The sequence below is a fragment of the Desmodus rotundus genome, chromosome 5, assembly GCF_022682495.2.
Source record: "Desmodus rotundus isolate HL8 chromosome 5, HLdesRot8A.1, whole genome shotgun sequence".
Taxonomy (NCBI): Eukaryota; Metazoa; Chordata; class Mammalia; order Chiroptera; family Phyllostomidae; genus Desmodus; species Desmodus rotundus.
This window is the reverse complement of record NC_071391.1, coordinates 94,998,047-95,018,428: the sequence shown is the minus strand read 5'-3', so window position 1 is coordinate 95,018,428 and position 20,382 is coordinate 94,998,047. Positions and strand designations below refer to the sequence as shown.

At 35.9% G+C, this 20,382-nt stretch overlaps 1 protein-coding gene across 1 annotated transcript in view; it reads right to left on the bottom strand.

The window, feature by feature from the left end:
* The window catches only part of SLC9A2 (solute carrier family 9 member A2), a 134,661-nt gene that overhangs the window by 10,956 nt on the left and 103,323 nt on the right, over positions 1–20,382 (bottom strand). Inside the window, exons 6-8 of the mRNA XM_024571862.4 lie at positions 11,423–11,512; positions 10,866–10,936; positions 5,201–5,362 (exon numbers count right to left, since the gene is read on the bottom strand). Coding sequence (XP_024427630.1) covers positions 5,201–5,362; positions 10,866–10,936; positions 11,423–11,512 — 323 coding nt within the window. The remainder of the gene's footprint in view (positions 1–5,200; positions 5,363–10,865; positions 10,937–11,422; positions 11,513–20,382) is intronic.

Here is a 20,382-nt window from a genome sequence, read left to right as displayed (position 1 = left end):
TCTAACTTTCTAGTTAGGTTTTTGAACAGCAAATTTTATTCACAGAATTTTAAAATTGAACAAATAAGGTCAATATATAGCAGTCTTTTTTGGTGACTGATTATCTTGTTTGATGTTCCCACCAATTTTTAACAAACGTGTTTGCAAAAGTCTAGTGATATGTTTACAACCACTTCCCATGTTTATACTTAAAACATTTGTTATAATTATGAATTTGTATATTTTTAATTGTGGTTCTGTCAAGTTTGGGTTCATATATTTTGAGGTTATATTATTTGTGTGCTGACAATTTAGAATTGTTATGCTTTCTTATAAATTTGAAAATTTATCTTTATAAGATAGATTTCTTTATCTCTAGCAATATTTTTCATAATGTTTACATTTTATGGTAATAATGTAATTACATAAGCTTTCTTTTGTTTAGTGCTTTTAACAATATATCATTTTTTCAACCTTTTATCTGTAACCTTACTATATATACCCTTACATATAAGTAGTATCTTTTATAAATAACATCTGGTAAGTTGTGTATTTTTATCCATTCTGATCATCTCTCCATTTTAAATGGAGTAAGTTTATATTTTATGTAATTTGGGTTTAAGACTATTTTCTTATCATTTACATTCTATTTTTCCCATATGGTGTATGATTGTTTTATTTACTTTGTTTCCATTTTAAAATTTGTTTTATTTTGTTATTTCATTTTCTTCGTTTGCTTGCTACATTATTTTACTATTTTTTAGTGGTTACCTGGGATTATAACATTACTCATTGACTTATTAAAGTCCAAAATATATTTTTATTTTTACCACTTTCTGGACAATGCAAGGGCCTTAGAATACATTAATACCATTCACCTCCCTCTCAATTTATAAGTGATTATTGTTGTTAGTTTTAAGTCATTACAGATTTAAAACACCACAGACTTTATTATTTTATGTAATACTCACTTAAATTTTATAAATATTTACCATTTCCATTGTTTTAATTCCTTCCTTCATCTGTAAGGTTTTCTATGAAACTCTTTTTTTTTTTATCTTTTAACATTTTTTAAAATTGTTGTTCAAGTACACTTGTCTGCCTTTTCCCCCCACCACATGCCCCCACCCCAGCCATTCCCACCTCCCTCACCTGATTCCATTCTCTCTTGGTTCTTTCCATATGTCCTTTATAGTTGTTCCTGAAAAACCTTCCTCCTTCTCCCCCATTATCCCCTCCCACCTCCCCTCTGGTTAGTGTCAGATTGTTCTTAATTTCAATGTCTCTGGTTATATTTTGCTTGTTTGTTTTGTTGATTAGGTTCCACTTATAGGTGAGACCATATGCTACTTGTCTTTCACTGCCTGGCTTATTTCACTTAACGTAATGCTCTCCAGTTCCATCCATGCTGCCACAAAGGGTAGGAGCTCCTTCTTTTTTGCTGCTGCATTGTATTTCATCGTGTAAATGTACCATATTTTCTTGATCCACTCATTTACTGATGGGCAGTTAGGTTGCTTCCAGCACTTGGCTATTGTAAATTGTGATGGTATGAACATTGGAGTGCATAGGTTCTTTTGGATTGGTGTTTCAGGGTCCTTAGGATATAATCCCAGCAGAACAATTGCCAGGTCAAAAGGCGGCTCCATTTTTAGTTTTCTGAAGAAATTCCATATTGTTTTCCACAGTGGCTGCACCAGTCTGCATTCCCACCAACAGCCTACTAAGGTTCCCTTTTTCTTTCTTTCTTTCTTTCTTTCTTTCTTTCTTTCTTTCTTTCTTTCTTTCTTTCTTTCTTTCTTTCTTTCTTTCTTTCTTTTCTCTCTCTCTCTCTCTCTCTCTCTCTCTCTCTCTCTCTCTCTCTCTCTCTCTCTCCCTCCCTCCCTCCCTCCCTCCCTCCCTCTCTTTCTTTCTTTCTTTCTTTCTTTTTTTCTTTCTCCTTAGACAAAGGATTCTCTTAGGGTTCCCTTTTATCCACAACCTCTCCAACATTTGTTTGTTGATTTTTTTATGATGGCCATTCTCACCTGTGTGAGTGGTATCTCATTGTGGTTTTAATTTGCATCTCTCTGATGGCTAGTGATGCTGAGCATCTTTTCATACCACCCTGAATGTGCCTGATCTCATCAAAAACTCTTTTCTTTTTGTCTGAAACCCTTTATCATTTACTTTAATGTGATTGTTTTTATTTGTCTGAAATGCTTTTATTCTTTTTTGAAGGGTATTTTAGCAGGATATGAAACTCTAGGTTATAAGTTACTTTCAGAATTTTGGAGATACCAATGATTTCTACCATTTTCATTGAAAAATAATTGTCAGTTTTTTTCTCTTTTGAAGAAAATAGGTCCCTTTTTTTCCTCTGAGTATGTTTAAACTTTTCACTATGGTGATTTTTGATTTTTAGTAGTTTCTACTATCATGTACCTTCATTTAGTTTTCTTCTCTGATCTGCTTGGTGTTTGTCTCAGTTCATGCCTTTTATCTGTTTGGATAAATTATTAATCATTTTGTCTTAAATTGCTTCTACCATTTTTTTCTCTCATCTCCTTTTGGAACTTTTCACTATCTCCCATATGTTCCTTACTTTCTTTTCTACATCTTTTACCCTTTTGTTCACTTTGTGCTTCATTCTGGTTATTTTTTTCTGTCCTATTTCCCAATTAATCAATTACCTCTTCAGCTATATCTAACCTGTGCTTATACCTCTCAAATGAAATACTAAATTTAGTTGATTTATTTTTAGCTCAAATATTCCATTAACATATTTTTATTCATATAATCTCCATGACAATACCAAAATGTCAATGCCATTTTTTTCCTTAAGCACATTTTTATTTTAAAGTCCATGTTTGATAACTCGATTATCTGAATCCCCTTAATTATTACTACTCTCTTCATATCTTTTTCTCAATGTTTTCAGTCATATTTATCTACTCATATTCTTTTTATTGGTTGCTAGACATAAATATGAAAAAGCATGGAGATAGTTTAAGTCTCTTTACAATCTTACTTTCTTCCAGAGAAGGTGTAAGTTTGCTTCTCTCAGGCAACTGGAATAGGAGTAATATTAACCTCAAATAATATAAACAACCGTAGATTAAGATAATCCTAGATTGGACTTCTTTTGTTTGAGGGTTAAGGTGCAGAATTTTGAGGTGATACCTATGGCTGGATATAAAACTCCTCTTTCTTTGTGGGTCCTGAATTCCAATTTTATTTGCTAAGATCAATCAGTGTCAAAACCTCTGTTTTAACCTTTTAGGCTTTCAGACACCTCTCTAATCCAGGGAGAAAAACTGCACCAAATGCCAGTGCCATCTTCTTGGAATTCCCTCTTCTGTTGACTCTTGGCTAACAAAGTTCCTTAATGTGCTAGTACTCTCTGGCTTTCAGGCAGATTTGTAAATTATATTTGTACTTTTTTTTCCTTGTTATTCTCAGAAGACGGTTTGGTCTGTAATAGCCCATTATTATCAGAAAAGCAATTCCTTATTATTTCCCTTTTTGCTTTTACTTTCCCAGTCAGAGGTGTCCAACCTGTGGCCCATAGGCTACATGCGGCCCAGGATGGCTATGAGTGCAGCCCAACACAAAATCGTAAATTCACTTAAAATATTATGAGACTTATTTTGTGATTACATGTTGCAATGTATTTAATATGTGGCCCAAGACAACTCTTCTTCTTCCAGTGTGGCCCAGAGATGCCAAAAGTTTGGATACCCCTGTGAGTCTAGATAAAACATTTTAGGAGATGTGCAATGGTCAATATGGCACTCGTTTAGCCAATTATGCAGCTAGCCATTAATTTTGGTCCCAAGTTCCCTAACCCTAAACTTTTGCCTTTACTCTGTTTACTACCAACTTCAAAATGAACTGTGAACAGTGAGTAGAACTGAGAATTCATTCTTCTGTGATCACAATGACAACGGCTGTCCTTTGAGAAACTGGATAATTGAATTTATCCCTTGCTGTAACTGCAAATGGAATAATGCATAAGAAAGATCATAAAATTGTAAAGCTAGAGGGAAACTTAAGGATCAAGTCAAGCTCCATTTTCTACTTGAAAAATATCAATCTCAGGGCAATAAATAGACCAACTTTAGGTCACAGAGAGAGTTATTTGCAGACTGGGACCATAACATAAGTCAGTCATTCTCAGTTCACTGCTATTTATAATACAATATAATGCCTTTACCTCCAAGCCATTCTGGTCACTATTTCTTTATATTCTGGATTGTATAAACTCCCATAATTTATATAGTAGACTTAGAGTCCTAGTAAAAATCATAGTTTATATGATTGGGTATGATTTAAAGCCTCCTGTCTCATTTAAACTCTCTCACAGACAGAATTTGAATTAGGTGACATTTAGTTTAAATTAGCTTCAAGCTCATCAGTGAAAGAAGAAACCAGTGGAACTAGTAGTTCCCATCACTTTTGCAAAGGAAAGGAATGACAATTACATGATGATATAGCCTAATTTGCTCACTGAGTTTTTACTGTTCTGCTATAATTTTGCAATAAAAATTTGGATAAATCACTTCACAATTCCAAGTATTAATTTTCTCTCTTTTAAAATTAAGGAGACGTACTATATCAGTGGATCTCAGTCCTGGCTTCATATTAGAAAAATCTGAAAAATTTGCGAAGATACCTACACTTGGTCCTCAGTACCAGAGATTCTGACTTTATTTGTCAGGGCAGGGCCCAGGCATCTGCATTATTTAATGACCCCAAACTATTTCTAATGTGCTGCCTAGGTTGAGAAACAGTGCAGCAGGTGATCACTAAATTAATGTTCTTTCCCACCCTTAAAGTATAAGACTGTGAATCATCTATGGGGAAATAGCTAAATAACTATATGCTTATGTATAATAGCATATATAACACATCTTAAAATACTTTGAAATGCCTGCTAAGGAGACTTAAATTTACTTTAAGAAATCACTGAATTGCCTAAAGCAGAGATACTACATGTATAATCATCCCACACATGACAAAATATTGTGTGACTAGTCAATTCTAAAATAACAATGAGACATGACATGACAACATAATATACACATTTCTAGACTTTCACATTTTAAACAGAATCTCATTCTTCTGTGAAGTCTCAGAGTCTCTCTAGGACATAGGTCAAATTTGTTATTACTGATATGAACACTAAAAAAATATATAAAGACCTACTTGGCAATACTTTTATTTGTAAAATAGTACATACTTTAAAGATGCAAAAGAAGGAACAGCACTTATCATCCCAGTCTCTGCCATCTCAATGGCATGCTTTATTTCAAGCTTTTTATATAAGGACACAATGCTTGATTTGGGTTGGTTTTCCCGAATCAAAAGCTTCCGCAGGTATTTGTCATCAAACTTCTTAAACCTAGAAATAAAAACAAATCAAAGCTTCAATTAATTAATACTACACTGAGTAAGAAAATCAGCAATACAATCAGTTCCACTATTTCCAGGGGAAAAGTATAGTAGTAATGTTTAGGGAGTCTGGTCATTATAATTATTTTATATGTGCATACATGAATATAATTGTATATAAAGTATGTATATATATAAAATATATATAGTACATGTTGATACATTTTTACATACAGCCACGGCATACATAAATCTAAATATGTGTATTTCTACATTTCCTATTTCTCTACTTCCCCTTTCAGCAAAAGTCTTCAAAAGTATTGCTAATACTCGGTATCTACAATTCTTTTCCATTAATCCTCTCTTGAAAATTCACAAATCAGGCTTTTGCCTTCAATGCTCCATTCCAACTATCCATATTGAGGTGATCAGTGACATCCCGCACACACAGTATAAATCCAAAAGCCAGTTATTTAGCTCTCACATTTTCTGATCTCTCCTGCTTAAAACATTGTCTTCTGGGACACCACACTCCCTTGGGTCTTTGCCTGCTTCTTTCGCAACCTTTTTTCTTTTTTATTTTAAATTATTTTTCCTTTCTGTCCTCTTCATATAGCAGTGCCCCTAGGGTCAGTCTTTGTCTGCCTCCACTCACTCTCCTGGTGATCTTGTCCCAGTCTTGTGGATTTTAATAGTGTATCTATGCCAATTACTCTCAAATTTGTATCTCTAGCTCCAACCTCTCTCCCAAACCCCAGAAATAAATGTGCAGTTGCCTAATTAACATCTCCGCTTGGATAGCTAGTAGACATCTCAAATTCATACTGAATGAATGCTCAAACCGCATTCATCTTCTTCTGTAATCCTCTGCATTTCTGTTAATAATAACTCTACCAGGTCAAAACACTGATGTCAACTTTGATTCTTCTCCTCTCATGTTCCATGTTATGGCCTGAATATGTTGAAACCATAACTCCAGTACCTCAGAATGTGGCCATATTTGGAGACAGGATCTTTACAGGAGTGATTCAGTGAAAATGAGATCACCTGGGTGGACATCCAATGTGATGGGTGTCTGTATAATAAGAGGAAACTTGGACAGGTGTACAGAGGGAAGATGACATGAAGAGGCATGAAGGAGAAGGCCATCTACAAGCCAAGGAGAGAGGCCTAAGCCTATAAGAGGCCCTTCCTTCATGGTTCTCAGAAGGAACAAAATCTACAAACATTTTGATCTGGTGCTTTGAGCCCACAGAACTGAGAAAATAAATTGTTATTGTTTAAGCCACCCAACCTCTGGTACTTTGTTATAGTACCTCTGGCAAACTAATACACTCTATCCAGTCTATCAGCAATTTCTGTTGGTGCCACCATCAAAATACATACAGAATCTCACCATTTCTCACCACTTCTACTGCCATCGCCCTGATTCAAGATACATCATCTCTCAATTCTTGCAATCAATACCTAATTGGCTTCCACCATTGCATTCCTATAGCCTATCCTTGACACAGAAGCCAGAGTGATCCTGTTAAGATATAAGTCAAACAACATGACTCCTCTGCCTCTCACTTCAGCACACAATGACCTGAAGGCCATACACAACTTGGAGCTACACCTCTTAGTACCATGCTTCTCTTACTCAGGTCCAGATTCACTAGTGTCCTTCTTGTCATGGAAACTTAACAGCTGTGTTCTCACCTGTGGGCTTTTATATTTACTACTACCTCTACTAGGAATACTTCAACATACCTGCAGGCTCATTCTCAGGTCTTGTTTAAGTCTTTCTTCAATGGTCATTTTTCCAAAAGAGCCTTTCCTATCTGTCCCATTAAAATGTGTGTTATCCCTTGCCTCCACCACCAAACTTCCTATTCTGTTTCATGGATACATTGTTCTTCATAGAAGTTATTTTCTAAGATGCTATTAATTTATTATTTATGGCATTTTCTGTTTCCTAGCATGAGAGTGATCTATATGGGCAAAGGTTGGTTGTTATTGTTTTCCTATATCATCAGTGCATAGAACAGTGCCTGGCACACTGGTAAGCATGTATAAATTATGCATGAATTATTGCATAATTTATGCAATAGAATAAATTATTTGGTCCCAATTCTTCCCTGTATCCATATCTTCTTCCTTATTACTTGGCAATGTCCTTCCACCATGGCCTAAGTGACCTACCCTGTCCTACTTCCTGACACTGGGCTCAGTAGTGTTACTTTCTCTGGTCAATGGGCTACCAGCAGATGTGATGATGGTAGCAAAGGCTTAAAATGAGCTTGCTCATTATATCATGCCTCTTATCCTTCACCCCAGTCACAGAGAAGGCCAGCTGGGACCAGCTGACAACCAGACAAACCACTGAAGCATGAGCAAGCCCAGCCCAGATCAGTTGACTCTAAACCTATTCACTCAGGTGCTTTAATAATAAGTGACTGTTGATTTGAGCAGCTGACTTTTGGGGTGGTTTGTTATGTGACATTATTATGCCAATATATAAATGGAACAGCATGCAGTAAATACTTGTTGAGAAAGAAAGAAAAATTTATTACAGTGATCCCCATAAGCCCAAGGAGGTTTATAGGCACATTTGTGCTATGAAAACAAAAAAACAAAAACAAAGAAAAAACAACATTAACCCACATTCTTGTTTCCAAATACTGGAGGGCCATGAATAATTAAAGAGAGTCATCCTTAAAGTGCTTTGCTATTGACTGGCCACTGCATTAAATACTGGGCCTACTTTTCCTGTAAGTTTGAGCAGGACTCTTGGCAGCAACATACCTTTTTAAATTATTTTATTATTATTATTATTATTATTATTATTATTATTATTATTTTAGCTTTTCACTAGAGATAAAACAAAGAGTAAAGATTAAGGACAATGACACCTGATCTATTTAGTGTAGGAGCTGTGCACTTTTCTTTCTTTGCTTTATTACCACACCTTTCATTTCTCTGCCAGGCCACACGTGGGCAGTTTCTTTCCTCATCATTAGACTCCTTTGCCAAGTTTGAGAAACTTCCCTACTGCATTACCCTGTTATGTCTTTCTCAAAGGATCAAATGCCTTAAGAATTCTGTGGCAGGACCACCAGAAATTCACAGCGTAAGTATTTCATAAGAAAGGCAAGATACCCAACATACCTAAAATAATCACTTCTTTTTATGTCATTTTACTAACACCAACAACTTATTACATGTCAGAGATAGGATCTGAGCAGAACTAAAGTTAAAAATGGCTTATATCAGCACCAAATCCCTCCATACTGCCTCCCTGGGATAGAAAGTACACTTGACAATCCAGAAAATTATTTAAAATTTATCTGTAAAACATTGTGCATAGAAAAGCTGAAAGGTTTATAAATTTATTAAATGAACTATGTATACTGCAGAGAAAAATGTTAGACATGTAACAATATTACCTTTCTGACATGAATCAAAGTTGTCTCTGACATGTTTAGTATTTATAGTCCATTTAGACTGATGATTGTAGATGTTTGCCTGGAACAGACTTATGTACCCCAGAGATAAAGTGCCTCTCCCTGAAAGATAGAGTATAGCCAGACTTTCTCTGACATTCCTTCACCTAAGTTCCAAACAAAATCCTCATGATCACAGGGTCCATTTCTTCCTTCTTCTTACACTGCCCTAGGGACTGCTGACTAGATTCCCATATCTACTCACATCTCTTTTCGCCATGTTTGGGAGGTGGAGGAGTGATATAAATATTTAGCCTGATCTTTACTTTTGAAAAGGAAAAAACTGTTATGGGTTTTTACTCACCTGTCACTTCAGGCAAAGACTAATAGGATAATAGGGAAGGGAGAAAAGTGGTTGGGTTGAACAAGAAAAGGTAGGTAGAAAATAGCCATGGCTAGGAAATAGTGGAGATGAGAGGCAGAGAAGTCTCTATCACTGACTTGGCACAGGCTAGGATTAGTCTTTGTTAAGAGGTTCCCAGGTATTTGTAAAGCAGGGCAGTGTAGAGTGTCACAAGGGAGACAGGGTACTCTGGTCTACCTCCTCTCTCCAAAAAAGGTGAATACTGCCCAAAATAAATTACCATTGTTTTCAATGTTTCTACAATGGAGATTTTAGTTTGCATTATTTTATTACTTTACGTCCCTATATGACACATAAAATATTTTCCTTTAGTGATGAAGTAAGGCTAGGTCTAAAGAGCCTTTCTAAATCTGTAAATAGTATGGCTAGGCTTGTAAAGGTTGTTCTAGCACTTAGTCTCCATAACTCATTTCATGACTTGATGACATCATACACACACACACACAGCTGTTCGCTTTGTGACTGTTATTATACTGTAAAATTTTGAAGGCCTGAGTTTATAGTTTATACTTCTCATGTAGTATAATATCATGTCAGAACATATGAGCAAACAGTAAATGCTTTTACATTCCCTTATGTTAAATTACATAAACTGGTAGTTTGGTTAATTAGCAGGGGTGAGAGTGTCTGTTAGCAAGTTAGGAAAGACAAGGCAGAAGGGCAAGAGGCATCCACCAAATACAGCTTAGAACCTGTCTGTGTTCAGGAACCAGCTGAACTGCTGCTTCCTTCCCAAGTCTTTGCCAGCCACAGTTCTGCCTGCTAGTCTACCTCTTCCACTTCAACTATATTGTCCTTGAAGAGAGATGCTGAATCTTATTTATCCAACATAGAGTCTTCAGAGGTAAAAAAGATAGATAGATGATAGGTAGAGATTATAAATAGGTAGATGATAGATAAATAGATGGATAGAGGATAGAGGATGGATGATACATGATAGAAATTTATGTAAGTGCACATAATCTTTTAGCTAAGTGTAGCTTTAAAAACATTTGTTATATCTGTTCGTGTATTTATGTCCTCAGGTGTTCTCAACATATTTGATAGAACAAATAGTAATGGAACCCCCAGTTTTTTAACCAAATCATCTGCATTCCTCAGTTTCCCTTTCAGTAATAAATGTCCATAGGACTGAGCCCCAGGTGTGAAAAGCCAGGCCATGTGATATAACTGGATGTGCAAATTTCTGATACCTTTGTTTAGAAGAAATGCATATTCTTTGTACATATTCCAGTGCATATTCTAGTACATATTCTTTGTCTCTTCATTACCTTTTTCCCTACATTCAGCATGGAATGTGTGCATGATGGCTAATGCTGGAGCAGTCATTTTGGTCTAAGAGGCAACTTTGGAAACAGAAGCTGTTAGTGGCATCAATTGGACAGGAGGGTTCTGGGACCAATGAGGCGTCTGTAGAGCAGAATTCATCTATGAAACCTACATTGGCTGCCTCTGGTTATTTATATCAGAGGGAAATAAGCTTCTATCTTGTTAAAGCCACTATTGTTCCAGGTCTCTGTTACAGCTGAATTTTATCCTAAAGGAAACACTATGGCAGGACATAGGAAACATTTACAGCTCTGAAAAATAACACAAGTCAACAAGCACTCCTTCCAGAGTCATTCAGAGATACTTCATAATGCAATGGCATCAGGACTTCTTACTTGTCTCTCCAAAAGTTGTGACCCCAATGTCCACAAACATCTTCAATCCCAGTCTTCACATGATCAAAAAACTAAAATGAAAAAAGCAGGCTCATTGATTAATCTTTACCTAAAAGCAGTCATTTCTACTCTTTTTACATCATGCCTGAACTTCAAAGACTGCTGGTTTTTGCTTTTCGTATGCGTGTATGTTTTTACTTAAAGTAATAAAATAATAGTTAATCTTCAAATAAAATGATGAGGTGTTTGTCCCATGGATGTTAAGCAATTCTTAGATTATTTTTCTCATCTTTAAGAGTTTACTCATAATTTTGGAAATTACAATAACTTTCTAGTATAAACATATTCAGATTGAAGGAAGTGATAAGGGGGATTCCTGAGGAGGTTAGCAAGCTAACTTGAAGAAGCCACTTTAAGCTATGTTCATTCTACACCCCCAGCTCATGCCTTTCTCATCCCTCTCTTTTTGTCTTCTGCCATTTCTCTCTTCTTCAGGTAATAAGCATCATGATGTCAAACTGTGACTGAATCCAGCATTATAGTACATTAAAACCTACCCGACAGTGGATTTCTTCACTGACAGCTTGTTGCTTTTTATTGGCCCTCTTAACATCAAGAAACTCCACTAGTGGTCGAATGGTTATTCCCTGCATGTACAAAAAAAAAGTGAATTTTTAAATTATTTTAATAAGATAATATTAAAAATTCAATAACTTTTATTTTCCTAAGCTTTGATAACCAACAAAAGGTATCACCCCCAAGATTTAACACAGCTGTACATAACATTTTGTTAATTTTTTCTTCCTCTTCAATAGCCGGCATTTGTTCGGAAAGCTATGTCCTACATCTGCTACTAAAGACAAAACAATGGACAAAATGCAAAAATATAAAAAGAGGAAAGAAAATGTAATTCTGAGAAATAGAAAGAAATGCTAAGAAATAATAAAGTATTATCCAACTCAGAAGAATCTACTGCTTGTATTACCCATAAAAAACTTTTCAGTTATTCCTACATTCATTAATTTATTAAGGCAATTTTAACTGAGCCTCTATTTTATACATGTCAGGAGCTTGGTCATCTGGGACACAAAAATGAATAGGTAAGGACCTCAGTTTAGGACTTCATAGTCTTATGGGGAGAAGAATATACGAAAAACAGTTATAGAGTAGGCAAAGGAAGAATGAAAGAGATACATGGGGAGTAGGTCAAGGAAGGCTTGGTGTAGAGGGAGTTGGGTGAGAGTCTTAAATATGTTGGAAACATATTGTAGCAGAGACCAAATATGATCAAAGGGTCAGCAGTAAGAAAGGGCACAAAGTGGGTTTGGACATGTTTCACTATGACCTTGGGAAATGAAGAGAACCATAAGATATTTGGCAAGCAAGAAAGAAAAAACAATTCCTTAACATGATAAAAAGTATTTGCCAGAAATCTAAAGTGAACAACTGACTTAATAAAGAAACATTAGAAGCATTTCCATAAGAACTAGAAATGACACAGGGATACTCCCAATCTGCTATTCAACACAGTTCTGCACGTCCCAGTCAAATAAGAACACCCAGAGGTGGAAGAATAGACATTGAAAATGAAGTGACAAGATATTTGTTGCTCATGGATCTATTTTTTTTGTTCTAAAATACCTAAATTCTTTTTCATTTAAAAGTACCAAGAAAGTTTAATGAACTGACCCTAAATAAAATTAACATGCACAAATCCATCCCATATACTAATTCAAAAGGAAACAATAAACACCTACACAATAACAATGAAAACTATACTTATATCTATTTCCATGTCTATATTTATATGTAGAGAAAGAATATATATTATAGTATTTATTTATAGTATATAAATAATACATTAGATATATAGCAGTATAATATATAGATACTAAATGTATATGTGTGTGTACTTATATTCTCTCACTTTGTGACAGGAATATATATATATATATATATATATATATATAAACTTTATAAAAACAACTATAAAACTTAATTAAAATATACTAAAAAGATATGACACATACAGCTCCTAGATCAGATTACTTAATATTATGATGACAATTTTATTTCAATGTACATGCAATACAATTCCAATAACATGTTCCAAAGGATTTTTAATAGACCTTGAGAGGGCAAAGTAAGAGAGTAGTTCTAAATCAGTCTAGAAGAGTAATTGGAAAGAGAAAAATTTAGAAAAAGCATAACAAGGAATTTACAAATATCACAACAAACTAGCAGCTAATATACTTAAAATTACGTTGTACTATCACTAAAATAAGCCAGGTGAGGAGGAGAAGAGTGAAAATCCCTGAGTTTCTTGTTTGGTAACTAGATGGCCACCACTACTTGGCACAAAGAATATATGAATAAGAGGGCTTATTGGATTTTAGGGGGAGGGGAGTGGATATGTTGAGATATGTTCCCTGTCATACATTTGATTTCCATCTCATATTTCCACACATCTTTAATTCTTTAAGAATGTTCTTGATAAAACAAATTAACTGACACGTACACACGCTCACATTTTAAAAAATGAAACCATTTGTTTTATTTCACCGATCCAGCTGTGGGTGTTTTTCAGTTTCACTTTAACTATCTGAAGTGTGAAATGATTTTGACCAAATTTGGTGTGACCCATCTTTCATTGCACTTGTGTCACTTTCAAAGTCTGCCACTTTGAAATAACATAGGAGGTAATAACAGTTTCCAATCAATACAAATACAGTAATTTATAAATTATGTAAATGAAAACAGGTACAAACACATGGTTTACAAAGACAGATTTCAGTGAGTTCCAGATTTCATAAAGCTACTAGTTCAATCATAACTCCAGGGGAAAAAATAAACAAAATCAATGCAATTTTTAAAACTAAATAATGTATTCTAAAAACATGAATTGTTGTTTCATGTGCTTTTTTTTTCCTGTCACCATTCATTTAGGAAATAATAAGTGAATCCCCAGCATAAGTAAATATAGAACATAAAAATAAACATAGGAAACAGGACCTGTCCCAATCCCTATGCTGATTCCTTCCACTAGATGTATAATCTAAAAATAAATGCACTGTCACAAATAAAACAAAACTGATCAACTACAGAAAGCAAGTGTGGTCTTCCTGTAGTGACCATATTGATGCAAGTTTATAAAACTTCAACGTACCTTGTAATTAATTTATAATCAATAAAAAATATTGATTTTATGTGATGGATTGCTACACTGTCTTTTATTATTATTTTTTAATATTTTATTATTGTTCAATTATACTTGTCCTCATTTTCCCCCATTACTTTCGCTTGCTCTACCCAGACCCCACCTCCCACATTCAATCGTCCCCCTGCACTCCACCCCTCACAGTTGTCTTTAACACTGTTTTTTTTTTACCCTGACCAAAAGGACCCTCATTTACTTTTTATTTTATTTGTTTAATTTCTAAATTATTTTACTGTTGTTCAATTACAGTTGTCTGCATTTTCTCCCCACCTCTCTAGCCCACCCCAACCAAACTCACATCTCTCGCCTGCTTCCAACCTCCCCCTTAGTTTTGTCCATGTGTCCATTATACTAGTTCCTTAAAACCCTTCTCCCCACTATCCCTTCCTCCCCTCCCCTCTAGCTATTCTTAGGTTGTTCTTAACTTCAATGTCTCTGGTTATATTTTGTTTGCTTTTTTCCTCTGTTTATTATGTTCCAGTTAAAGGTGAGATCATATGGTATTTGTCCCTCACCACTTGGCTTATTTCACTTAGGGTAATGCTCTCCAGTTCCATCCATGCTGTTGCAAAGGGCATAAGCTCCTTCTTTCTCTCTGCTGCATAGAATTCCATTGTGTAAATGTACTGTAGTTTTTTGATCCACTCATTTGCTGATGGGCACTTAGGTTGCTTCCAGTACTTGGCTATTGTAAATTGTGCTGCTATGAACATTGGGGTGCATGGGTTCTTTTGGATTGGTGTTTCAGGGTTCTTAGGTTATAATCCCAGCAGTGGAATGGCTGGGTCAAAGGGCAGTTCCATTTTCAGTTTTCTGAGGAAATTCCATACTGTTTTCCACAGTGGCCACACCAGTCTGCATTCTCACCAACAATGTACTAGGATTCCCTTTTCTCCGCATCCTCTCCAACATTTATTCATTGATTTGTTTATGTTGGCCACTCTGACTGGTGTGAGATGGTACCTCGTTGTGGTTTTAATATGCATCTCTCTGATGGCTAGTGAGGCTGAGCATCTTTTCATATGTCTCTGGGCCCTCTGTATGGCTTCCTTGGTGAAGTATCTGTTCAAGTCTTTTGCCCATTTTTAATTGGGTTGTTTGTCTTCCTGGAGTGGAGTCATGTGAGTTCTTTATATATTTTGGAGATCAGACCCTTGTCTGAGGTATCATTGGCAAATACGTTTTCCCATACTGTTGGTTCTCTTTTTGTTTTAATGCTATTTTCTTTAGCCATGCAGAAGCTTTTTATTTTGATGAGGTCAAATTAGTTTATTCTTTCCTTTATGTCCCTTGCTTTAGGGGACATGTCTGTGAGGATGTTGCAGCGTGGAATGTATGAGATTTTCCTGCCAATGTTTTCCTCTAGGACTTTTATGGTGTTACTACTTATATTTAACTCTTTTATCCATCTTGAGTTTATTTTTGTGTATGGCATAAGTTGGTGATCGAGTTTCATTTTTTTGCATGTACTGTCCAGATCTCCCAACACCATCTGTTGAAGAGGCTGTTTTTGCTCCATTTTATTTTCCTGCCTCCTTTGTCAAATAGTAATTAACTGTAAAGGCTTGGGTTTATTTCTGGTCTCTCTGTTCTGTTCCATTTTTTTATGTGCCTGTTTTTATGCCAGTACCAGGCTGTTTTGATTACAGTGGCCTTGCAATACAGTTTGATATCAGATATTGCGATCCCTGCTGCTTTGCTCTTCTTTCTCAAAATTGCTGCAGCTATTTGGGGTCGTTTATGGTTCCATATAAATTTTTGAAGTGTTCTCTATCTGTGAAATATGTCATGGGTACTCTAATAGGGATTGCATTGAATCTATAAATCGCTTTGGGTAGTATGGCCATTTTGATGATGTTAATTCTTCCAATCCATGAGCATGGTACATGCTTCCATTTGTTTGTATCTTCCTTAATTTCTTTCTTCAGTGTTGTGTAGTTTTCTGAGTACAGGTCTTTTACCTCCTTGGTTAGGTTTATTCCTAGGTGCTTTATTTTTCTTGTTGCTATATCAAATGGGATTTTCCCCCTGATTTCTGTTTCTGATGTTTCATTATTGGTGTAAAAGAGTGCCTTTGATTTCTGAGTATTGACTTTGTATCCAGCTGTTTTGCCAAATTCATTTATTAGGTCAAGCAGTTTTTTGGTGGAGTCTATAGGATTTTCCATGTACACTATCATGTCATCTGCAAACAGTGACAGTTTCATTTCCTCCTTTCCAATTTGGATGCCTTTTATTGCTTTTTCTTGTCTGATTGCTGTGGCTAGGACTTCCAATACTATGTTGAATAGGAGTGGTGAGAGAGGGCATCCTTGTCTTGTTCCTGATCTTAGTGAGATCAAAAACCTCTAAGTTTTTGCCCATTGAGCATGATTGGCTGTAGGTCTCTCATATATGGCCTTTATTATGTTGAGGAATGCTCCCTCTATAGCCACTTTGTTGAGTGTTTTTATCATAAATGGGTGCTGCACCTTATGAAATTGATATGATCATGTGGTTTTTGTCTTTGCTTTTGTTTATGTGGTGTATTACGTTTATTGATTTGTGAATATTGTAAAATCCTTGCATCCCTTAGATGAATCCCACTTGGTCATGGTGGATGATCTTTTTAACATATTGCTCGATGTGGTTTGCCAATATTTTGTTGAGGATTTTAGCATCTATGTTCATCAGCGATATTGGCCTGAATTTTTTTTTTCTTTTTTATGTCTTTATCTGGTTCTGGGATTAGGATGATGTTGACTTCATAAACAGTTTGGGAGTCTTCCATCCTTTTGAATTTTTTAAAATAATCCGTGCAGGATGGGTGTTAGCTCTCCCTTAAATGCTCTGTAGAATTCTCCTGTGAAACTGTCTGGTCCAGGGATTTTGTGTGTCAGGACCTTTCTGATTACTTTTTGAATATCATCAGCCGTTATTGATCTGTTCAGGCTTTCTGCTTCTTCTTCATTCAGTCTTGGAAGGTTACATTTTTCTAGAAATTTGTCCATTTCATCTAGGGTTTCACATTTCTTATTCTATAGTTCTTTGTAGTAATTTCTTACAATCCCTTGTATTTCTCTGGTATCAATTGTAGTGTCTCCTCTTTCATTTCAGATTATGTTTATTGGGGTCCTCTCTCTTTTCTTCTTGATGAGCCTGCTTAAGGGCTTGTCGATTTTGTTTACCTTTTCAAAAACCAGCTTCTGGATTCATTGATCCTTAGAGTTGTGCTTTTAATCTCTATGTCATTTAACTGTGCTCTGATCTTGGTTATTTCCTTCCTTCTACTTGCTCTGGGCTGTCTTTGTTGTTATTCCTCAAGTTCCTGTAGGCGTAAGGTTAGGTTGTTTGTTTGAAATATTTCTATTCTTTTTAGGTAGGCCTGTATTGCTATGAACTTCCCTCTCAAGAATGCCTTTTCTGTGTCTCATAGGTTTTGTATTCTTGTGAGTTCATTTTCATATGTTTCCAGAAACTTTTTGATTTCTTCCCTAATCTCATTCTTCACCCATTCATTATTTAATAGCATTCTATTCAATCTCCATTTTTTTTTTAGTGTTTTGGGTTTTTTCCTTTGGGGTTGGTTTCTAGTTTCAGTCCCTGGTGGTCAGAGAAAATGCTTGACATGATTTCAACTTTGTTGAACATGTTGAGGCTTGCTTTGTGTCTTATCATGTGGTTTATCTTTGAAAATGTTGCATGTGCATTTGAAAAGAATGTGTATTTTGCGTCTTTGAGATGAAAGGCTCTCTCTCTCTATATATATCAGTTAAGTCCATTTCATATAGGGCATTGTTCAATGTCTCTATATCTTTGTTGATATTTTGTTTGGAATATCTGTCCATCTTTGACAGTGGGTTGTTAAAATCCCCTACTATGATGGTGTTGCTGTCAATATCTTTCTTGAAGTCCTCCAAGAATTTCTTTGTGTATTTGGGTGCTCCTGTATTGGGTGCATATATATTTACAATGCTTATTTCTTCTTGATGGATTCTTTCTTTGAGTATTATAAAAGTGACTTTCTGGGTCTCCCTTTATGGCCCTTTTTTTGAAGTCTATTTTGTCTGATGTGAGTATTGCTACCCATGCTTTTTTTTTTTTTTCCTGTCCATTTGCTTGGAAAATTTCAGTCTGTGTAGGTCTTCTGTCCTGAGGTGGGTCTCTTGTAGGCACCATATGTGTGAGTCATGCTTTCTTATCCATTCAGGTATTCTATGTCTTTTGATTGAAACATTTAATCCATTTACATTTAAGGTTATTATTGATAGGTACTTATTCATTGCCGATTTTTTGTACCTGTGTTCCTCTCTCTCTCTTTTCCTTCCTTAAAGCAGTCCCTTTAGCATCTCTTGCAGAGCTGGTTTGGTGGAGGTGTATTCACTTAGACTTCTTTTGTCTGGGAAGCTCTTTATTTGGCCTTCTATCTTGATTGAGAACCTTGCTGGGTAAAGTAGTCTTGGTTGCAGGCCTCTGGTTCTCATTACTTGGAATATTTTTTGCCATTCTCTTCTGGCTTGGAGCGTTTCCATTGAGAAGTCAGCTGCTAAACTTATTGGGACTCCCTTGTGTGTTACTTCCTGTTTCTCCCTTGCTGCCTTTAAGATCCTCTCTTTGTCTTGGAATTTTGCCATTTTAATTATGATGTGTCTTGCAGTGGGCCTCTTTGGGTTCCTCTTGCTTGTGACTTTCTGTGTTTCCTGGATTTGGGTGACTTTTTCTCTCCTCAGATTAGGGAAATTTTCCATCATTACTTTTTCAAACAGGTTTTCCATCCCTTGCTATTCTTGTTCTCCTTCTGGTATCCCTATTATAGAGATATTATTACATTTCATATTATTCTGCATTTCCCTTAATCCCTCTTCATTCTTTCTGAGCCTCTTTTCCTTTTCTTGGTCTTTCTGGGTGTTTTTTTCTACTTTGTCCTCCAGCTCCCTGATCCGATCCTCTGCTTCATCAAGTCTGCTTTTCATTCCTTCTACTGTGTTCTTCAGTTCAGAAATTGTATTCTTCATTTCCTCTTTCTCTTGTTGCTATTTCTGTTTCCTTTTTCATGTTGATATAGTTTGCAGTGAGTTCATTGTAGTGTTCCTGTAGTTTCTGGTAATTCTCTGTGAGCTCATTGAGCTTCCTGATGACCATTGCTTTGAACTCAGTATCTGATAGTTGATTTGCCTATATTTCATTTAGCATTCTTTCTGAGGCTTCCTCCTTTTCTTTCATTTGGGGACCTTTTTTTGTCTTCCCATTGTTTGTTAGCCTCTGCTTCTTAAGTTGCTCTTTCTGACCCCCTGGGTTTTTGGTGTAAACTTCTGTGGTATAATACCTTTGAGATTCAGTGGGACAATCTACTTGATCTCCTAATCTTACTGATATTGGGCTGAGGTTTATGTTGCCTCTGTGTATGTCTTTGGTGTTTGGTTCTTGTTGGGTCTTTCTTTAGTGGGTCCTTCCCACCAGCTGGTTATCTGAGGGTCAGTGTGTCCCCCACCTCTTGTTTTCTGTTGTGCAGGTGTGGCAGATTGTGTTGGAGCTGGTTCTTCTGTTTGTAGAAGGTTTTGAGGCTTTTCTCTTGCTCTTGTTCAGTTGTTTGTTCTGAGTAATTTCTTCTCTATTTAGTTGTATTTCGAGATAGGTCCTGGGTTGAGTTAGTGTGACTTCCACTCCTTCCTTCACTTTCTTCTGTTCTTAGCTGTTTGTGGTTCCTTTGTTTGTGGGTTTCCTCTTCCAGGAGGTATCCTGAAGTTCACAGCTTCTACCTACTCTTTTTTTGTGATAGGTTGTAGGGGGAAGGTGAAATGGTTTAAGACAGCAGGAGTGTATTATATGATATTTAAAGTATCAGCCCTTAGAGATGAGAGAGGAGATTCTTTGGATATGTATAGTGTTAACCGTGATAATTCACCCACCTATCCACTTTTTAGAAAGGGTGGAAACAAGGTAAGACTCTTGTTGTGGGTGGGTGGTTGGAGGATTGTGAGTTGGATCTAGAAAGGTGTGAGCTTGATGGAGGTCTGATTATGAGGTAAAGTGAGAGTAAAGGATAGAAAATAGGTGCAATGTATGAGAGAATAGAGTTAACCACACCCGTAATAAAGTTCAGGAAACAGTGAAGTGGGCGAGATCTGGGGAGAAGTTCTGTGTAGTATTTACAGATGTATGGAACAGCTATTATTTACAATAGTAATGTAGCAACAATCATATGACAGAATCTATGTGATCTGGATAACTAGAATAGGGAGTATAGGTACTAGAGTAGTGTGCTAATGGAACTCAAGTGAAGTGAAAGACAGTTAATGAACAATACACTATGAAAGAGAG